Source organism: Erythrolamprus reginae, chromosome 2 (assembly GCF_031021105.1).
Source record: "Erythrolamprus reginae isolate rEryReg1 chromosome 2, rEryReg1.hap1, whole genome shotgun sequence".
Lineage (NCBI taxonomy): Eukaryota > Metazoa > Chordata > Lepidosauria > Squamata > Dipsadidae > Erythrolamprus > Erythrolamprus reginae.
In genome coordinates, this window is record NC_091951.1 from 219,376,725 (window position 1) to 219,398,310 (window position 21,586).

Consider the following 21,586-nt stretch of genomic DNA (forward strand, 5'->3'; position numbering starts at 1 on the left):
TAGTTGACAACTTAGCATGGGGAGGGGGGTTGTGTGCCACATGGGGGAGGGCACTTTATACTAAAGAGGGTCAGGGATCCATCTAGCTGGGTGCTGTTGTTTATAGGCAATGCACCCAATTCAAAGGAGCAGTTGAGGGCCTTCCCAGGTAAAGCTAGTGAAAATTCAGTGTGGAACACTTGGGATCTACTCAGGGGTGGGCTGCTGCGGGGGGGGGGGGAAGACACAGTGGGGTACCGAAAATGGAGCTCCACCCCAGAGCATCCAATTTGCAGTGAAAGATGTTGAAAGAAAATGCATAGCATCCTGCATAAGCCACTCCCAGAGTGTAGTAGTAAAAATTTTGGTAGCCTTTCAGTGTACAGTACTGCTAATCAGTATACAGGTAGTGATACCTAGGTACTCATCTGGAATTCGTTCCCAGAGACACAACTAGTACTAAAAATAGGTATTGAGTAAACCATGTGATCCTTTATTTCAGCCCGAAGGAGTACTGAGTCATGAGGCCACTGATGCCAGCAAGTTATACCTTGAGTCTCAACTACCGGTAGAAGACATACAATCATAGGGCTGGAAGAGATTTTGTGCCAGGGTTACATCATGATCATTTGCAACTTTCCAGCTAGCTTTGGTCAAGTAAAGTCAGTGAGATAAGCTGGATTTGCTTAGTGACCATATGATTCACTTAACTGCAGTGATTCACTTAAAATAATGGCCAAAGGTGGTAAAAGCAGGCATGTCTTATTCAACAGTCACCTTGCTTAGCAACATAAATTCTGGTTCCAACTGTGGTCATAAGTTGACAACTACCTGTAGTTTAGAGGCCTCTAACCTTTGGCAAGAATTCCGATGGAAGTTTATTCAGTGCATTAAGCATCTGCCAGCAAGCAAGCCTCCACAAGCGAATATTAAAAATGCTGCAAATTTCTATGTTTCTTCCTGTCTTGATTTTGCATAAAGCAACAAGACTGGATTTCTTACTTATATATAGTAGCAAACAAATTCTGAGAATTTCCATCTCTAGTGTGTATACTAATACTAGTAATATGTATTCAGTAGCTAAAGAATTATAAAACATAAAAACAGAATAAAGAAATATGGCTGTATATTTTGGTTATCACCTGTTTCTAGAAGTGTTATTGCGTAGCTCAGGCCTGTCAAACTAGCGGCCCGTGGGACGGATGTGTCAAACAAACCACGGCCACCCAGGCTCTACAAGGGCAAAAAGAGTCACAATACGTCATGTGACGCAATTGAGTTTGACTCCCATGGGTTAACTCTTTTTAAATAAAAGCTTTGAAATGGGAAATAATGGCTCATTTGAAAAGACAGCTGCTGCCCCTCCTGCAGATGCTGATGATGTCATGGCTAAGCTAGAAGCTGTTAATCTTGATGTGCCTGTTGCCCTACAAAAATAGCTCGGCTTTATGTATAAGTCTTTCCATAGAGAAATATTGTGCATCTATTTGCGTAGATATTCAATTGTATGACATTTTACCTGAGTCTGAAATGATGCAGTTCAGAGATAGGTTTGGTTTTCCAAAGAAAGCTAAAATCTAAACCAAACAACCTTGCTTCTAATAGCCAACATTTACAAGGATGGAGTCAGGAAAGCTGACTCAGAATGAATTAAGACTTGCAACAAATACAAACAACAACAAAAAAAGTTTCAGTAGGTAAGGAACAGGAAAAATGTCATGGAAATAATTGGCCTACTAATGGGAGAAGATCAAGGGCAGGTTCCTCTTATCTTCCTACTAGTGCGCTGTCCGTGCATTGCAACATTTCGTGCACGTCCCCTCGTGCGATTTTGCTTCTGCGCATGTGCAGAGGTACAATTTTCTGCACATCCTCAGAGAGCAAAAAAATATCAAAAATTAGAAAAAAAGATGACGCTGCGCATGAAGCGGCAAAGGCAGCACCGGAGCCATCACACGCAAATTGCGCAATCGGCAGGTCACTACCTGAGCAGTGCACCAGGCCGCACTGGTGGGAACCCTCCTCTGGAGAAGATGGCAAGAAGGAAATGGGAATAAAGTGGAACTGCTTACCGTATTTTTCGGAGTATAAGACACACCCTTTTCCTCCCTAAGAGGCTGAAAATTCGGGTGCGACTTATACTCTGAATGCAGCTTTTTTTCAAAGCTCCCCCTCCCAACTAGGCGCTAATGATATTCCCAGCTCTCATCTTGCAGGTTCTTTCATTGTTACTGTCTGTGAAGAATGTTTTCCAAGCCCTGTCTTTGTAGGGTTTTTTTTCATTGCTCTAACTTGCTCCAAATGTTTATTTCCAGCCCTAACCAGGTGCTAACAATGTTCCCAGCTCTTACTGGCTTGCAAGCTCTTTCCTTGTTACTCTCTCCAAATAAGGTTTTTTTAAAGCCCTAACCAGGAGATAAAATAATCTGCTGAAACTGACCACACTAAGGATGCTAGCCAGATGAATATCTGGTAAGCAGATTCTTTTCCCTATTTTCCTCCCCCAAAACTAAGGTGCATCTTATACTCTGAAAAATATGGTAATTTCTTCTTTGCCTCTGTCTTCACATAAAGGAAAAAATAGTCCAACTTATCAAAAGCAATACCGTGGAGACAGAACAGGGATGCAGATCAAAATAAGCAATAAATTGGAAAGAAAACACTATCTACTCTAGACGAGTTCAAATTGTCCGGAACAGATGGTTTAATCTGAGGGCTCTGAAGGAAATCTTTTCACTAGTCCAGGAGCATGAGGGAACTGCCAGAGGACTGGATCCAACCTACAACACACCTTACAAAATAATACTATAGAGGGATATAGCATTGCTTCCAGCTGTACGGATTCAGCTCCAGTGATCTTAGAAGCCGATGTCTTAGAAGAACTTGAACGATTAAAGATAAATAAGGCAATGGGTCCAGATGGCATCCACCCCAGAGTTCTTAAAGAACTCAGATCTGTCATTACTACCCCCCTGACTGATTTGTTTAACCAATCCTTGTTAACAGGAGAAGTTCCTGAGGATTGGAGAATGGCCAGTGTTGTGCCTATTCACAAGAAGGGCAGTAGAGAAGAAGCTGGTAACTACAGGCCAGTTAGCTTGACATCAGTTGTAGTTAAAATGATGGAGACTCTACTCAAAAAGAGGATAAATCAGCACCTAAAAAACAATAACTTATTGGACCCAAATCAGCATGGCTTTACTGAAGGCAAATCATGTCAGACTAATCTCATTGATTTCTTTGACTATGTCACAAAGGTGTTGGATGAAGGTGATGCCGTGGATATTGCCTACCTGGACTTCAGCAAAGCCTTTGATACGGTTCCACATAAAGAGCTGATAGATAAATTAGTGAAGATTGGACTTAATCCCTGGATAGTTCAATGGATTTGCAGCTGGCTGAAGCGTAGACATCAGAGAGTTATTGTTAATGGCGAGTATTCTGAGCAGAGTCAGGTTACAAGCGGTGTGCCACAAGGGTCTGTTCTGGGTCCTATTCTTTTTAATATATTTGTGAGTGACATAGGGGAAGGTTTGGTAGGGAAGGTTTGCTTATTTGCCGATGACTCTAAAGTGTGCAATAGGGTTGATATTCCTGGAGGCGTCTGTAATATGGTAAATGATTTAGCTTTACTAGATAAATGGTCTAAGCAATGGAAACTGCAGTTTAATGTTTCCAAATGTAGAATAATGCACTTGGGGAAAAGGAATCCTCAATCTGAGTATTGTATTGGCAGTTCTGTGTTGGCAAATACTTCAAAAGAAAAGGATTTAGGGGTAGTGATTTCTGACAGTCTCAAAATGGGTGAACAGTGCAGTCAGGCGGTAGGGAAAGCATGTAGGATGCTTGGCTGCATAGCTAGAGGTATAACAAGCAGGAAGAGGGAGATTATGATCCCACTATATAGAATGCTGGTGAGACCACATTTGGAATACTGTGTTCAGTTCTGGAGACTTCACCTACAAAAAGATATTGACAAAATTGAACAGGTCCAAAGACGGGCTACAAGAATGGTGGAAGGCCTTAAGCATAAAACGTATCAGGAAAGACTTAATGAACTCAATCTGTATAGTCTGGAGGACAGAAGGAAAAGGGGGGACATGATCGAAACATTTAAATATATTAAAGGGTTAAATAAGGTCCAGGAGGGAAGTGTTTTTAATAGGAAAGTGAACACAAGAACAAGGGGACACAATCTGAAGTTAGTTGGGGGAAAGATCAAAAGCAACATGAGAAAATATTATTTTACTGAAAGAGTAGTAGATCCTTGGAACAAACTTCCAGCAGACGTGGTTGGTAAATCCACAGTAACTGAATTTAAACATGCCTGGGATAAACATATATCCATCCTAAGATAAAATACAGAAAATAGTATAAGGGCAGACTAGATGGACCATGAGGTCTTTTTCTGCCGTCAGACTTCTATGTTTCTATGTTTCTACAAAAAAGGGGGGCAAGTGGATTCAGGAAACTAAAGACCAACTTGACATCAATACCCAAGGAAATCCTGGAAAAGATAATCAAGCAGTAAATTTGTGAGCATCAAGAAATGAACAAGGTGATTATTAGAAGCCAGCATGGATTTGTTGAAAAGAGATCACTCCAGACAACCTTATTGTCTTCTTTGATAAAGTGACTAAATTAATGGATCAGCGAAACGTTGTGGATTCAGTAAGGCATTTGAAAAGTAAATCATTGTAGATAACTTCTTGGTAACATGTGAGCTAGAAACTACCACCACCAGATGAATTTGCAGTTAAGTGACCAATCACACTCCATATGTATTCCTGAATGAAACTCTTTCTACCTGGAAAGAAGCATACAATGAGGTACCTAAGGTTCTGTGTTTTGGGGCCAGTAAATGATCTAGATGAGCGGATAGAAGGGGAGCTCACCAGATCTGCAGGTGACACCAAGTCAGACGCTTGGCTAACGCTTGGCTAAGACTTTGGATTCAAGATTCAGTAGGATCTTGATAGACTTGACACTGGGCCCTAGCCAACATGCAGTGCATCCAATTCTGATCACCACAATACAAAAGAGTGAAACTCTAGACAACATGCAGAGAAGAGCAAAAAGATGATAAGGGAGCTGCAGAATATCATAAAATAGATGATTAAGGGAACTAGATATATCTAGCCTAACAAAGAGAAGAATTGGGGATGATAACTCTTTATCATATCAGAGTCACAGAGAAGAGGGGGTTGACTTATTCTACAAAGTACCTGAGGAAAGGACAAGAAACGATGAGTGGAAGCTCGTAAGGAGACAGCCAACCTGGAACTAAGCAGAAATTTCCTGACAGTGAAAACAATTAACTAATGGAACAGCTTACCTCCTGGGGTTGTGGGTGGTCTATCAGTGGAGGTTTTCAAGAAAAAAACAGATAACCATGTTTTTCCGGGATGGTAAAAGGTCTGCTGCCTTGAGCAGGGGTTGGAATTTAAGACCTCCAAAATCTCTTCCAGCCCTATGATTGTATGTCTTCTAATATAATTATATAATTATTTAAAAGTATAACAACACCTGGAAAAAAGAGATTCAAAATGGAAAATCCTCAACAATTTATCAGACTTGTTGGAATGTCCTGGGGTGCTGGTGCAAACACCCTTTGTAGAACAGCCTTGGTTTTGATTTATTTCACACCTGAATATTGTGACAGTGTGTGGCTTAACAGCACCCACACCAAATGGTCAGTGCAACTTCACCAGACAATCCATATCTCCTCTTGCACACTGCATCTCACTCCCGTGTGCTGGTTACCAGTACTTAGCAATATCGTACCACCCCACATTAGAAGGTAATAAGCTCTCATTTGGCTATGGTAAAAGATGATGCCTTCCCTATTTACCAGGACAATATACAGCCTACCACAAGATTGAGATCTCATAGACCAGCATGGAAAACAGCTATTAACATCCAGCACGTTACCCTCCTAGAGAGGAATGGTCGAAGATACCTTGTTGTGGCCTGACCATTAGTGATCCCTCTAACAAACCACCCAGTTTTGACCTTCCTCACTGTCTAGTCGAAATTGTACGGAATTAGGTGTGATACTGGAAGAAATGACTCTGCCCTATATTAATGGGAATGGAAAGATTCCACTTGTTTTTGTGATGCTGATATGTTAAACATTTTGTGCAAGATTGCCCACAGTGTGCATTTCCTGGTTCCCTAGAAGATTTGCACAATGCAGCACCAAAGGTGATTGCCTGTATAGCTGAATTGAATATCCAGTTATAAGGCCACGGTCATACCCCCTTAGAAATTTTGAATATAGTTATGCAGATTGTGTGTATATGTTTACTTATCTTCTATCATGGTCTCATCATACACTAAAAAAATAATTATTTATAATCATTCCAAGCCTTTTGGGCTTGCCTGCCTACCTTTTTACTTAAAATTTTATAATGCTCTAACAGTTCAAGTGATAGTGAGTCAAAGAAACTAATTCCAAGATATATAAAATGGTTTTCAAAAATGTCGTTCTTTTAAAAACGTGAGCCTAATGTGCCTCTTCCATTCAGTTAAAATGCATTGAGCTAACTTGGTTTGTTTTTCCCCCCTATGTGATTACTTGCTGGTAGAACAAATAAATTTAACTGCAGAGCAAAGGTCAGTTCTGCCTGGTTTTACAGCTGTTTCCCAATTATGTTCCGCAGACATTCTCGTGATACTAGAGAGCGTATAGAGTTTAACATATGAAAACAATAGCTAAAGTCATGCCTCATGCTAGATACATTACTGTTCTACATTTGCTCCAATAGTACATGAAGGGATTCCATCAAGATACTTAAATCTAATTATGACTAAATTATGAGGGAATAATATTAAGACTTCAAACCAAAGCAGGTTTACAATGATATAAGTTAATGATCAGACCAAGTTAAAACAAGACTTCAGCACATGTACTATTTGGCCATCCAATACGATTGCTTAACTTTCGAGGAAGAATAAACTTTTATTCAAGTAGTTCCCAAGATAATTATTTCATAAAGAGAAGGAAATCAAAAACAGCTACTGCTAGGTGGAGCTTTCTTTAGACTTTACAGTACATATGATCCAACAGGATGTAATCCTACTGATGAGTTTCTTCAACACGACTTAGCACCTCCTGCTCAAGCTATACACTTCTACAGAAACAAGAATCAAATTTCTTTCTTAAGCATATGCAAAAACAGCAACAGTGCTTTTGATGTTTGTTATAACAAGTGAGGAGACTGGATCTCCTGATTTTATTGCCAAAATTCCTAAACAGATTGATTTTGCATCAAAACATGCAATGCATTTATGATATTGTGCATTCTCCTTTTCTACTTAGGGACTAGTTGTCAAAAACAATCGAAGTCTGCAAACCTCAGGTATATATCTTTCCCTTTGGGAATGACAGTAGCAGTGCCTCAGCATAAAGCACTAGATATGTACATATGTTTCTTGTTGATCTATCTTCCCAACAGCATAGGAATACTTACTTCATGCTTGACAAACATTACTATTTCCTTCTAAAATAGGATTGAGTGAATTCTTGAATAAAATCAGGAATTACTTCCTTCTTCCATTCCTCACTTCCTTGAAAAAAGTGATTCTGTAGGAAGCTGTAGGATATCTCTCTCAAAAAACCTATTCTGCTCTGTCCATACATGAGCCATACTGTTTACAGTGAAAGGTGCAATGGCAAATTTAGAACAGCCATATACAATCTTGGTCCCCTTGCTGCTGCACTGATTTTACTTCCTTGATACACGTAGCTATAATATAAAGCATGAACACAGAAGTACAGCATTTCCTGGAAGCTATAAACAATATAAATCAAAGATACAAAAAGCTCAGTTAAAAACCATTAATTAAAAAGAGAAGGTGATAAGAAAATATATTGTAGCACCATTGCAAAGAGAGGAGGAAAGAAAATGAGGTCAGTTTGAAACTAGGAGTTATGTGGCTTCTGGCAGGGATAAAGAGCTTGCTCTATATTTACTAGGGACTCTCAATGATATGCACATTAATCAATGGCAGGGGTTAGAGGGATTCTGCAGGAACTGTCTGAAACATATAGAAAAAAAAACGATGATTGAGAGAAAGACAGAAGACAACAGGAAGGTTAAATATCAAAATGGAGGGTAGAAAAGTGATATGCCATGGAATATATGCATAGCTATTGCATTTTCTTTATTGGGGTCCTCCAGTTATAGTAATATTTGTGAAAAAGTATTTTAGGATGCAGCAAGAGAGTCATAGGGCAATGCTCCACCATCAATACAACTTCCACAGAAGACACTATGATCCTAGTTTACAGTGATGCTTCCCCTGAGTTCTAGGAACTCCAGAACTGGAGTAATTTGCTGTCTTCATTAATTGCTTTCAATTCAACTTCATATCCTTGCTATAGAAGCCATAATATTGGAGGGAAGGATCTTTTAAATTTCAAAAGATTCCATTTTCCTTTACCTCCCTCCCATTGCTACACAATGTAAATATCAGTGACTGAGCAATAATTTCTAAACATGTTTGCATATTGAAGGAAGGTTTGTAGGAGAGACAGGTAACACACTTTGCCTTCTGGTGTGTACCTCTCACATTTCTTTGGTAGTCATTTGCTTGATCTTCTCAGAAGTCTCCTAAGAAAAAATGAGAGTATAAAAGAAAACAGGATTTAAATATCATATGCCTATGGTACAGCCCTACTATCCAATATGATTATCCTCTTCCACAATTCATCCAGCATCAGAAGGATGAAATGGAACATTAAGGGAGGAATTCAATCGTATCCACTCTCTCATTCTACCATATCCACAAAATTAGCCCTGGTAATTAACGATATGACAGATATCACAGGCAATCACCCTCATGTCCAAATTAATAATGATTACTAAAGCTTTTTCCATTCTGTCAAAATCTGCCATTGGCATTAATAAAGCCTTGATTGAATGTAAGTAGTAAATTTGGGATCAGTTCACCCAGATTGCTGCATCCAGTGTTTAACCTGTGTACCATGCCACCCCCTCCCAAATTATTCCTAGATATTCCAACATCTTTCATGCCCCATTCTTCTCCCTGCTCAAAATGGCAAGTTATCCACTAAGCAGGTGTCCCCAAACTTGGCAACTTTAAGACTTGTGGACTTCAACTCCCAGAATTCTCCAGCCACCTCTGCTGGAGTTGAAGTCCACAAGTCTTAAAGTTACCAAGTTTGAAGATCCCTGCACTAGGGTAACAATGGGCACACATACCAGTGTCTTGAATAAATTCTACCCTGTTTTGATGCAGAGGCAGAAACTGGATCCCATGGATTGTTAAAGCTCCCATTGTACACTCAAAGGTGAACATACCTTAAAACCAGTTGCCAAAAAATATTTTTCTTATGATTAAGAAGTTAACACCCTCCTTTCCCCTAACTAATTTCCAGATACTTCCAAGAATGTTGCAACATTTAAAGCAATAGTTTACTGAAGTAATTTGGTTCTTTCATTATGTTATTAAATGTTTCTGGTTTGCCTTGTAACTTTATTTATTTTCTTTTTTTATTCATAGTACTGTATTAGATGTATTTTAACTTTGGGCTGTAAGTAAAATTGATTAGCATTTTGAGATGTTATATTTTACCATAGCCCCAGAAAGCTTAACTGAAGAAGACCTGGTTAGTACTTAAATGGAAGGTCACTGAGAAGTTGAAAAAACTTGCTAGATTGGGAAATTGAAAAACATGCCAGATGAATGCATCAGCAATGCATATTTGTGCTGTAGACAGAAAAGTACACGGATATGTGCAGAATCTGTGCAGGATCTGGGGTTACTTGAGAAACTATTTATTTTTCATTGGTTCTTCCTGCTATATCTCAAGAGGGCTACCAAGATTTTAAGAGAACTGGGCTACTCCTTTATGAGAAAAAAGGAACATGTTAGATATTTTTTCGTGTTAAATGCATAAATGGGAATATAACAGAAAGATACAAAATTATGCAATTTGTCCATTCTCCTGTACAGGAGGGCAAATGTTAGAACAAGCAGCATGACATTGCAACACAAATTATTTATGTACATACAGTATGATTTATGTACTTGCATCCAACATCAAAACACAAGTAAAAGTTTATAGTTTGTATTACAATATCATGGCATATATTTCATCATTTTGAGGTCATCATGATTGGTACCAAATGCTTGTATTCACCTGCATGGAATGACATGCATTTGTCTCCATCAAATTTCTAGTTGTTCCCCAACATACAGGGCTGGTTTCAGATATATTAGCAGCTAACAAATGACAGATTTAAACTGTGAAGAATCTCACAACACTTTAGCGGAATAAATGTACCAAAATACATAAGCTTACAGAATTGTACATTTAGAATAGCTGGGTCCAGGGAAAGCCTTCCCTGGACCCAGCTGTTCTAAACAACTATCATCCTGTCTCCAACCTTCCTTTTATAGGGAAGGTTGTTGAGAAGGTGGTGTCGCTCCAGCTCCAGCCGTCTTTGGATGAAGCCCATTATCTGGGGCCTCGACAGTCAGGATTCAGCATGGAATCAGTGCAACCGTCAGTGCAACCAAAGCATGGAAACTGCTTTGGTTGCACTGATGGATGATCTCTGGAGGGCCCGGGATAGGGGTCATTCCTCTATCCTGGTGCTTCTTGACCCCTCAGCGGCTTTCGATACCATTGACCATGGTATCCTTCTGCACCAGCTGGAGGGGTTGGGAGTGGGTGGCACTGTCCTACAGAGGTTCTCCTCCTACCTCTCCAGTCAGTCGCAGTCAGTGTTAGAAGGGGGTCAGAGGTCAACTCCTAGGTCCCTCTCTTGTGGGATTCCTCACGGGTCGGTCCTCTCCCCCTGCTGTTTAATATCTACATGAAACCACTAGGTGAGATCATCCAAGGGCATGGGGTGAGTTACCATCAGTATGCTAATGATACTCAGCTATACATCTCCACCCTGTGTCCACTCAGTGAAGCAGTGGAAGTAATGTGCCCATGTCTGGAGGCTGTTAGGGTCTCCAGATGCAATTCAAAGTGTTGGTTAATACCTATAAAGCCCTACATGGCATCGGACCAGATTACTCACAGGACTGCCTTCTGCTGCATGACCCCAGCGACCGATTAAGTCCCACAGAGTCAGCCTTCTCCAGGTCCCATCAACTAGACAATGTCACATGGCGGGACCTAGGGGAAGAGCCTTCTCTCTGGGGACTCCAGCCCTTTGGAATCAACTCCCCCCAAAGATTCCTACTGCCCCCACCTTCCTTGCCTTCCACAAGAGTCTGAAGACCCACTTGTGCCGATAAACGGAATGCATGTTTGGTTTGTCAGAATGAGAGTGACTGGGGTTATTTTAAAATAAATTTGGGGTTTAGATAGTTTTAGTTTAAAATAATTGGATTGGGTAATTTTGTATTGTTTTCTTTTATATGTTGTAAGCTGCCCTGAGTCCTCCGAGAAGGGTGGCATATAAATCCAATCAATCAATCAATCAATCAATAGCTCCTTCTAACCTGGTGCTTCTGCAGCTCCTGAACATATCTGGCTAGCTCTTCTTCAGTCAGCTTCTCTTCAGGCTGCTCTTGAAAAGGGACATCCTGGTTTTTACCTATGAGCAGAAGCAGAGTTTATGATATTCAATGTACACTAAGTATGCACATATTCCACAAAACAGCAATAAAGAACTGTAGGCAAAAAAGCCTCACTGGTGCCCAGCTTCAACATCAGCAGGCTTGCAAAGGGCAATCGTGAGCTGCTGCCTGCATCAAGCTAATCTGTAATGTTAATTTCCTTTGCTAGTGGATGGGAGGCCCAGCAAGTTTGGATTTCTGGTTGGACACTCTGATTCAGATAAAGCAATCTTTTCCTTAAATATTGCAAAATCTCTTATCCCTAATTTTGGCTCCACCTCTCCAGTAATATTTAACTATTAATTACTGATAACTATGGCTTACAGATTTACTACATTCTAAACAAACAAGTACAGTAGTACCTCTACCTACAAATGCCTCTACTTACGAACTTTTCTAGATAAGAACTGGGTGTTCTAAGATTTTTTTGCCTCTTCTCAAGAACCATTTTCCACTTACAAACCCGATCCTCCGAAACTGTAACTGGAAAAAGCAGGGAGAAGCCTCGGTGAGGCCTCTCTAGGAATCTCCTGGGCCTCCACCCTCCCTGTGGTTTCCCCAATGGCATGCATTATTTGCTTTTACATTAATTCCTATGGGAAAAATTGCTTCTTCTGGTCACGTAACGAATTAAAAATCTGGTCGCGGAACGAATTAAGTTCGTAAGTAGAGGTACCACTGTACCATATTCAATTCTTCAAGTTTTATGGACCATCTCAATTATAGATACCCGTAAGTGGACGACATTCAGCTGCCAGTTGCAGATAGGGGATTGTGCCGATAGATGGGGCCGCGTGGGAGGACCTTAACTGTGGTGGCTCCGGCTCTATAGAACCAACTACATCCAGAGACTCGTACTGCCCCCACCCTCCTAGCCTTCTGAAAGGTTGTGAAAACATGGCTTTGCCGGCAGACCTAGGGGCCACAGAATAAGACCAACTAGCTTGGCCCAACAAATATGAATGTTTACTGAATGATTTATTTTTTAAAATACAACAATCATTGTTTTTAAAACTGTTTTATATTGCCATTGTTTATTATTGTTTATATTGTTTTATGCTCTATTATTTATTTGTACGCTGCCCAGAGTCCGCATGGAGTTGGGCGGCTTAAAAATCAATTAAATTAAATTAAATTGTTTCCTCAATAGACAAATAAATGATGAGTGTGAGACAGTGAATTAAAACCTATAACCCTAGCAAGGTATTCATCAGTTATGGAATTTATTATTTATGTTGCCTTCTTTGTATCAAATACGTTCTTCACCCCAGATAATCAGTTCACTTGATCAAAAGTGATTAATCTGTCATGATGTGCTATTAGGGAGCTCAATATGTTATTCTACTTTTTAGTTAAGACATTTTTGAACCACAACATAATTTTCTTTGAAAAGTAGGGTCAATCCTTTTAAAATGATTGAATTATCCAACGGCATAGACTCGTGATAGCGAATCTATGGCCCACATGCCACAGGTGAAACGCAGAGCCATCTCGGAAGGTACATGAGGTATTGCACTATGTCAGCTCCAGCACACACACACTAGCCAGCTGATTTTCGGCCTTGGCGAAGGCCGTTTTGCCCTCCAAAGCTTTCTTGAAAAACAGCGGTCCATTTTTCCGAACTTCCAAACTTGCCCATTTTTTTCACCATTCCAGGCTTCAGTGAGGCCTGTGAACATGCACGAGAATGGGGGAGGATTGTGCACATGAGCAGGGGCAGCTCGGAGTATGTGCATGCGTGGGGGGAGGGAATGGGTGTGGGTACATGTGCACGTGCTAACACACGCGTAGACCCCCTTTTGGCAGACGAACCGAAAAAGGTTCGCCATCATTGGCAGTGACCCTACCTTCACAGATCATGGCAGTGCACACCCAGTTCCCACAAGCACAGACACAGCGGTTACAGTTTATTTGAGTCTCTGCTCCATCTTCATATGATTCATCTTCTAAGGCACATTCTAAATTTAAAAAAGATGCAATTAATGTACATGAGAAGAAATATAAAGATAAAGGTTTCCTCTATCCAGTCATGTCTGACTTTAAAGGGCAGTGTTCATCCCCCCTTTTATTCACAATTTGGGGAAGAGTTGAATGACTGGATGGAACTACTGTATTTTTCAGGGTATAAGACGCACCTTTTTCCTCCCTAAAAGAGGCTTATACTCTGAATATAGCTTTTTCCCCTCAACCCTAACTAGCTGCTAACGATCTTCCCAGCTCTTACCTTGCAGGCTCTTTCATTGTTTCTCTCTGCAAAAAATTTTTTCCAAGTCCTAAGTCTTTGCAGGGGTTTTTTCATTGCTTTAACTTGCTCCGAATAAGTTTCTTTCCAGCCTTAACCAGGTGCTAACAATGTTCCCAGCTCTTACCAGTTTGCAAGCTCTTTCATTGTTACTCTCTGCAAAGAATGTTTTCAAAACCCTAAATTTTTGCAGGTTTTTTTCCTCCATTGGTCTAACTTGCTCCAAATGTTTCTTCCCAGCCCTAACCAGATGCTAAAAATGTTCCCAGCACTTACCCGCTTGCAAGCTTTCAATGTTACTTTCTGCAAATAATGTTTTCCAAACTCTGTCTTTATAGAGGTTTTTTTTCATTGCTTTATTTGCTCCAAATGTTTGTTTTCAGCCCTAACCAGGTACTAACAATGTTCCCAGCTCTTACTGGCTTACAAGCTCTTTCATTGTTACTCTCTGTGAAGAATGTTTTCCAAGCCCTAAGTCTTTGCAGGTTTTTTTCCATTGCTCTACTTGCTCAAATGTTTCTTCCCAAGTGCTAATGATGTTTCAAGTTCTTACTGGCTTGCAAGCTCTTTCATTGTTACTCTCTCTGAATAAAATATTTTTAAAGCCCTAACAAGGGGATAAAATAATGTGCTGAAGCTGACCAGACTAAGGATGCTAGCCAGATGAATATCTAGTAAGCAGATTCTTTTCCCTGTTTTCCTCTTCAAAAACTAAGGTGCGTCTTATACTCCAAAAATACAGTAAGTGTTTACTGGCCAGATGCCTTTTCTGACGCCACTTGGCAGCATATATTTTTCTTTGCACCCTAGGAGAGAAACAGCTGCCATTATCTAGGATTGAATTCTCAATCTTCCAAGTGGGAAGCAAGCATCTTCATCATTAGGCCACCATGCCAGTCTATAAGCATATGCAATACATAATAATGATATTACCGCCCTGAGTCTGAGAAGGGCAGCATAGAAATCTAATTAATAAACACTCTCAAAGCTCCAAATTTGTGCAGAAATCCAAATATGTTGCAATTCTTTCAACTACATTTTGAAACAATTGTGCCCCATATTACTTCTATCCTACTCTACTCAACTTTCCCGTTTAACAACTCCAGACCCATTTTGTGCAGGCACAGAGCCCCTACTTTTTTCTGGTGGATTGAAGGTTGGGTTGAGGCACTTCAGGAATTCATTGAAACTCAGCTTCCAGTCAGCATTTTCATCAGAGAGCTCAATGAGAGCATCTACACAGAGTCCCCTGGAAGACATACAATACACACTTATCCAATCTAGAAATGACTTCCAAACACATCACAGTGTTTATCACAAATATTAACTATGAATAGTTAATATTTAAATTATCAGTTGCTCTCATGTCAGATCACTTCATAATGAACCAGATACAGGGCTGTCTACATCTTGTGGTAATAGATTTTTCCCGTGGTATACACTTCCTTATTTCTAGTACTCAGGAGAAGCAAACTTCTCAAGAAATAATGTAATAATGCATCATAGTTATATATTATGATGTTCTTCCGTCTAAAGCTACCTGAGAAGCTTGTTGGTCTCTTGATTCATAAAAGTAGAAATGTTGACAGCTGTCTCATTTTGTTCTACAAACTTCAAGAGTTCGTTGGAGTCAAGGCGGGAATCTCCATCATCAAAACTCTGTAAAATCGCAAAAAAAAACATTTAAGAAAGGTTAAATACTACCTGGAGTTTCCATCAGCCCTCTTTCCCTGAAATAAACTGAGACTTTATAACCAGTTATTTTTTAATGTTGGAAAATCTGAGATTTCAGCACTCTGCACGCCCTGTTCACAAGGGTAACTGCATACATCAGCACAATGGCATATTGCTCTTGGGTGCTTTTTTTAAATAGTTCAAGCTGTTCATATTTGTAGGCATACAAATTTTCATATTGCTTCCAATGTAATAGATACTACTTAATTTATTTATTTATTGTTTATTGGATGGATGTGCTGCTCATCTCATCTCGAGACGACTCTGGGTACTTACAAACAATGCTTCACTGAAATTCAGGCTAAGCTTATTAAATTTATTAAATTTCCATTATCAGAAAGTTAGCATTAAAAGTTTTGATACTCTCAAAAGAGGAAGATTATCCCTTAGTATGTTTGTTTTTCTTTCTTTCTTTCTTTCTTTCATTCATTCATTCATTCATTCATTCATTCCATTTCTGTTGCTGCCCATCTCAATGTCTCTGAGTGGCTAATAATTTCAAAATATAAAATAATAAAAAGCAATGTAAAGCAGTACATCAACTCCTCATTCATACCTTGAAGTACTTTTCCAAGATTTCTGTGTAGTTGCTGCCTTTGGAGAACCATCCATCAGGAATGATTTCAGTTTCAAGCCATTGGATGACACGACGCCGAAGTTCATCGCGGTCAGCCTGATAGCAGACCACTATTGAATGGAGAGGGGGGGAGGTAGGGCCAAGAATATAAAGCAGAAGAAACAGGAGAGAAGGGGGAAATGTTTTTTTTAAAAATGAGATTGTTGAGAACATTTTTATTTTAAGCCATGTATTTCCAAACATTGTGTTCCCTGTAGGGGTTTAGGAGCAACTTAAGAGGGGGAAGTTGCAAAAATCTGATCAAGCTTATATAAGCAAAATTTAAGTGGTGTCAAAACTCACTTGGCGCTTTGTCTGTGCGGTTTAAAAGTGGAACTATTAAAACTGACCAATTATACTTCTTGCCTAGCTCTGATTCCCATTCCCCAAATAACCATTTTTTTCAAAGGGCATGTTCCACAAATTCATTTATCACTTTAGAGGTCATAATAGAGCAAAGTTTGAGAATCTCTATTTTAATTTTCAGAAGAAAATGGTTTGGAATATATTTCCTGATATTTGCTTTACACTTTAGGTGCATGACATATCTGAAAGAAACTACTTTCAGTGGGAAAAAGCCTTTCATTGCCTTAGAGAGGGAGAGGGACACAACAATTTCCTGAGCCCCTTATGATTTTCAATTACTGTGGTTTAATAGACAAGTGAATTTCTTGGAAGAGTCTACGGAGAAGGGTGGCATACAAATTTAATAAATTAAATAAATAAATTTAATAAATAAAGATATTGTGCCAAACACTGCTAATATGAATATTAACCTATATAGAGAGATAAGATTATTAAAATACTACATTCTATCCTAGTGATTCAACTGAGCTAACACATTTAGATTTTTCTCTACAAGTGGTCTGAAAACTTAATTGTACTTTAGGGCTATGACTGCATCTTATTAGAATGAGAAAAAATGCTGAAAGAATTAGGGAAAGGGGAAAAGAGGAAGATGATTCCCCCCCCCCTTGTCTTCAGGACATTCCATAGTTTGTTTTTAAATTAATCCAAAAATCAGGATTACGAGGATGATTAAGGGACAATTCTTACAAATGCAGCACTTCCTATTAAAACCCCCCAAAGATTTTAACAAAGGATTCAAATTCAGTATAAAATGCAAGATACTGTCAAACATTAAATAAGAAAATATTAATGTCCAGTTAATATATTCAATAACAACACAGTTCATGATATGTGCCATTTAGGCATTTTCGACTTTCCCAAAATTATTGATTGATATTTTACATTTAAAAAAATCTTCCATCCTTTTTCAAAACAACATTTATTCTTGATTCTTCATTTGCGAGGAGTTCATATGCAGGATATTGAATATGATTAGTATGCAAGAGGCAGAAATCTGTCACTTGTAGTTTAACAGAGTTGGAAGGGTTCTTGCAGGTCATCTAGTCCAACCCCCTGCCCAAGCAGGAGACCCTACATCTGCCTCTACCTAGGATCAAACTCACAACCTCCTGATGTGATGCGAGAGCTCCACCTCTAGGCCACAGCAGCTATGCATTCCGTCCAATTGTAGTACAGTAGTCCCTCGCTCTATCGCGCTTCACCTGCCGCGGCTTCACTTCATCGCGGGTTTTGAAGTCAGCTTCATTTGAATGATTTTGCCATACAAACAAGCGCTAGAATCCCCCAGCGGGACTCCCAAATGATGAGCGGGGCAGGGACTGAGCTCCGGCGGAGGCCCGTCCCCTCGTTCAATCCCCCTCGCCAGCGCTAGAATCCCCCAGCGGGACTCCCAAATGATGAGCGGGGCGGGGACTGAGCTCCGGCGGAGGCCCGTCCCCTCGTTCAATCCCCCTCACCAGTGCCGAAAGGAAAAAAAAGAAAGGAACGCGACGCGGCGGGGATTTCCAGACTGGGCTCGAGGGCGGAAGAGGAAGTGCTCGAGGGCGGAAGAGAGAGAGAGAAAAAAAGAAACAGCCGGGGCAGCTCACCAGGGACTTTACAGCCGGGGCAAGGCAAAAAACACAACATTTGGCCGAACTGCTGCAAAGAACAGAGTAAGTAGTAGTGGGGGGGGAAGGTTAGCCGGCCGTTGCTCGCCTCCAGGCATCCGGAGCTGGTGGGAAGGAGGATAAATTCCCCATCGCGGATTTCACCTGTCGCGGCAAGGTCTGGAACGTAACTCCCGCGATAGGTGAGGGACTACTGTATTCCATCTATTGAATTTCCATTTATTTCATTTATTACAGTTTAAAAAATCTGAGGGAAATATATCTTAATAGATATAATGGTATATGAGTATGACCTTGAGGGATAAGGGGAAGAGGAAACAATGAGACAAGAGAAACAGGGGTCCTCAGTGACTTAATAGTCAGAGAAAAAAATTAAAGCGGTGGTGGAAAGTTTATACTTTCAGATTTGCAAGGTTCTGTTAATGTAACCTTAAAATAAAGTAGGAGTAGCTCATCTAGTCATGTTTTCTATCTGGTCTGACAATGGATGATTTCGTTATAGACTCATCCAGGGCAATGGCTAAAGAACTCCTACCTATTTGGGTTCTCTGTTTCTATCTTATTTTCTGCCTATGTGTTCTTCTTTAGAGGGGCTTTACAAGAGGAAAAACCATTTTAGTCTATGGGGCAAAATGTCAGAAAAAAACTAACAGTACTTTCCTTAAAAAAATTGTTTCTTAATTTTTAAAAAATGTTTAGATATTAAACAGTATGCTTTTAAAAAATGTACTAGTTGGAAAAGCTGTTGTCAATCTTCTGATTCTTGAGGGTGCTAAGTTACTGTGTAATACAGTATACTGCATTTTGTCTGTGTCATACAAACTGAACAAATTTAATAATTACAATGCATAATAAAAATAATTAAAAAATAAAATACATAATAAAAATGTATTTACCTGGACTTGCAGCTAAGTTCTCAGGCTTCTTCTCTATTAAAAAGAAAAGATATGGTCATTTGATCAAAATTTGGATGCTTAGCAATTAACTCATATTTATGACAGTTGCAATGTTCCCTGGTCATGTGATCACTTTTTGAAATCTGACAAGCAAGAATTAATGGGGAAGCCAGATTTGCTTAACAATCCTGTTACTAATTTAATAGCTGCAATAATTCACTTAACAACTGCGGTAAGTAGGGTCATAAAATGGGACAAATTCATTTAACAACTGTCTCAGCAACAAAATATTTAGGCTCAATTGTCATAACTTGAGGACTATCTGCAATTCTACACCACCACCCCTTCTAAACAACAGAACCTTAAATACTTTAGAAGAATAACTATTATGTCTCTTTGCAGGCTTTTCTTCTCTGGGCTAAAAATAATACTTCCAACTATTTCATGCCTTTTTTTTTTTCTTCTGGGTGCCTTGGTTAGCAGCTATCTTATTCAGAAACCATTTGCAAGTGTGATGGTAAAAATATTATTTTAAAAAGTATTAAAAATCATTATCCAAACAACATGTACATTTACAATTTAATTTCATGCATCTGATAATAACACGGTAGTAAGACTTGCTAGTATAGACATATGAGAAAACTTTATCTCTAATTCTCTCTCTATCTCTCTTCATTAAGACTACGGTATTTTGCTTCCAACTTAAGGAACAGATTGTAATAGCTAAAGGGGGAGAAGATGCAATTATATTTTTTAAGTGTCGTCAAGTTTATTTACTGAACAGCAGAGGCCCCGATGTAGAGACCTTTGTTGGATCCTTGACCCTTGTAGCTTGACACTGAGCTACCAACATACAAACACTTGTATCATTGTTCAACCAGGCATGTCTAACGGTAATACAGTCTACCCTACATACTTCCAATATTCTCTCTCTTCCTGACCCACATCTTTTAATAAGAAAAGTGAAGAAATAACCACTTGTGTCTCCATTTTCTTCATCTCCTTATCCAGTATTTCATAAGGATGAAGTGTTGTCGTGTGTTCAAAAGCTTTATCAGATGGTATCGCATAGTGCCATCTAAGTGAGATGGCCAATATAGAAATTTAATAACCATTTTCTTTCACTGTGGGTAGGTAGAAGTAAATGATTTGTCTGTTGTCTTCAAGATTCTTGGGAGCCTTTCCCTTATATTCAGAATGTGAGCTCCAGGAAGGTAGTCAACTTCTCTAAATAGACTGTCAAGCTGCTTTCCTGCCTCATAACAGTCTTTGATCTATCATTTACTACCAGAATTTTGCAGTAAATGCAGGGATCCTCCACTTCACAGAACCTACAATGTTTCTCAACCCTGGCAACTTGAAGATATATTGACTTCGGCCCCCAGCTTTGCTGGCTGGAGAATTCTGGGAGATGAAGTCCACAAATCTTAAAGTTGCCAAGTTTGAAGACCTCTGTTCTAGAGGGTAGATGCCGCTACAGACATTCTGAGAGATGACATTGATTAATTAATAGCACACCAACCAGGCAGATATCCTTTTATGTGCTTCTTTTTTTCCCTCCAATCTTTTTCTTTTTGTATTGGCAAAAATATATATTTTAAACTAGGTGTGTTCTCAATTCAGAAAGTTTTCTAACCAGAATATCATGGTAGAAGGAAGCTGGATTTTTCTGAAATGGCTTCTTAAACTAACTAACTAAAAATAAAAAGGGACAATGACTTCTAAAATTACAAAGTTTTTCTTGCACATGCATTAAAGTCTTCTATGAGAAACAAATGAGTGAGCTCTTGGTGTAAAAGGTAAATAAATTTAACAGAGATCAAATGATATGACTACAATAATTTGAACATAACAATTAAGCAGTGTCATCTGTCCCAAACAAACAGAAAAGGAGAAGGAATTACATTACTTTAAAGGTATTCATTTCTGCTTAGAAATCTAGTTGAATGAACTTAAAAAACATGTGGATTCAATTAAGTGGAGGAATGAATAAAATGCTGCTGGTGTCTACAACTATTTTCCTAAGAGAAGAAGATGTGGCTGATATCCTTTTCAAAAGATGATGTCAAGAAGGCGCCAACAAAAAAATGAGCTAACTGGGTGACAGAACCACAAAAGGGTCTTTTTCCCCATCAAAATAAAAGCTGCTTGATCAAGGTGATAAAATGCACAGATCTACCATGAAGCAAATTATTTAAAATAAAAGCTAGTGATAATATGCACCTTAATTCAAAAAATGTAATATTTATGTTTCATTTCTATTACATTTCTGTTTGAGGCAGCAAGAAACATTGGAAAAAAAGAACCATTCTGAATTTATAATGTTTCACCTTATATTCATGAACCAGTTCTTCATAAATCTAATGAAAAGGTCGATTTCTCTGTGCGGTCAAGGTTTAAAGATATATTAAAGGTTTAAATTTCTTATAAGCTAATGTCTTATTTTCATTTCTTTTTTCTATCTTTCTATCCTTGAATATTGTTTCTTATTTATATTTATATATATTTACAAAGCAAAACTTTTCTTAATGTTTCC

At 39.1% G+C, this 21,586-nt stretch overlaps 2 protein-coding genes across 2 annotated transcripts in view; one reads left to right on the plus strand and one right to left on the minus strand.

Annotated features, from left to right (window-relative positions):
• Positions 1–21,586, plus strand: part of CFAP91 (cilia and flagella associated protein 91) — a 514,242-nt gene that overhangs the window by 255,409 nt on the left and 237,247 nt on the right. The window lies entirely within an intron of this gene.
• FSTL1 (follistatin like 1) overlaps positions 7,178–21,586 on the minus strand; it is a 30,635-nt gene continuing 16,226 nt past the window's right edge. Inside the window, 7 exon segments of the mRNA XM_070741782.1 lie at positions 7,178–8,594; positions 11,467–11,561; positions 13,431–13,541; positions 14,962–15,074; positions 15,366–15,484; positions 16,116–16,246; positions 19,051–19,083. Of these exon segments, the coding sequence (XP_070597883.1) occupies positions 8,550–8,594; positions 11,467–11,561; positions 13,431–13,541; positions 14,962–15,074; positions 15,366–15,484; positions 16,116–16,246; positions 19,051–19,083 (647 nt within the window). The 3' untranslated portion in view covers positions 7,178–8,549.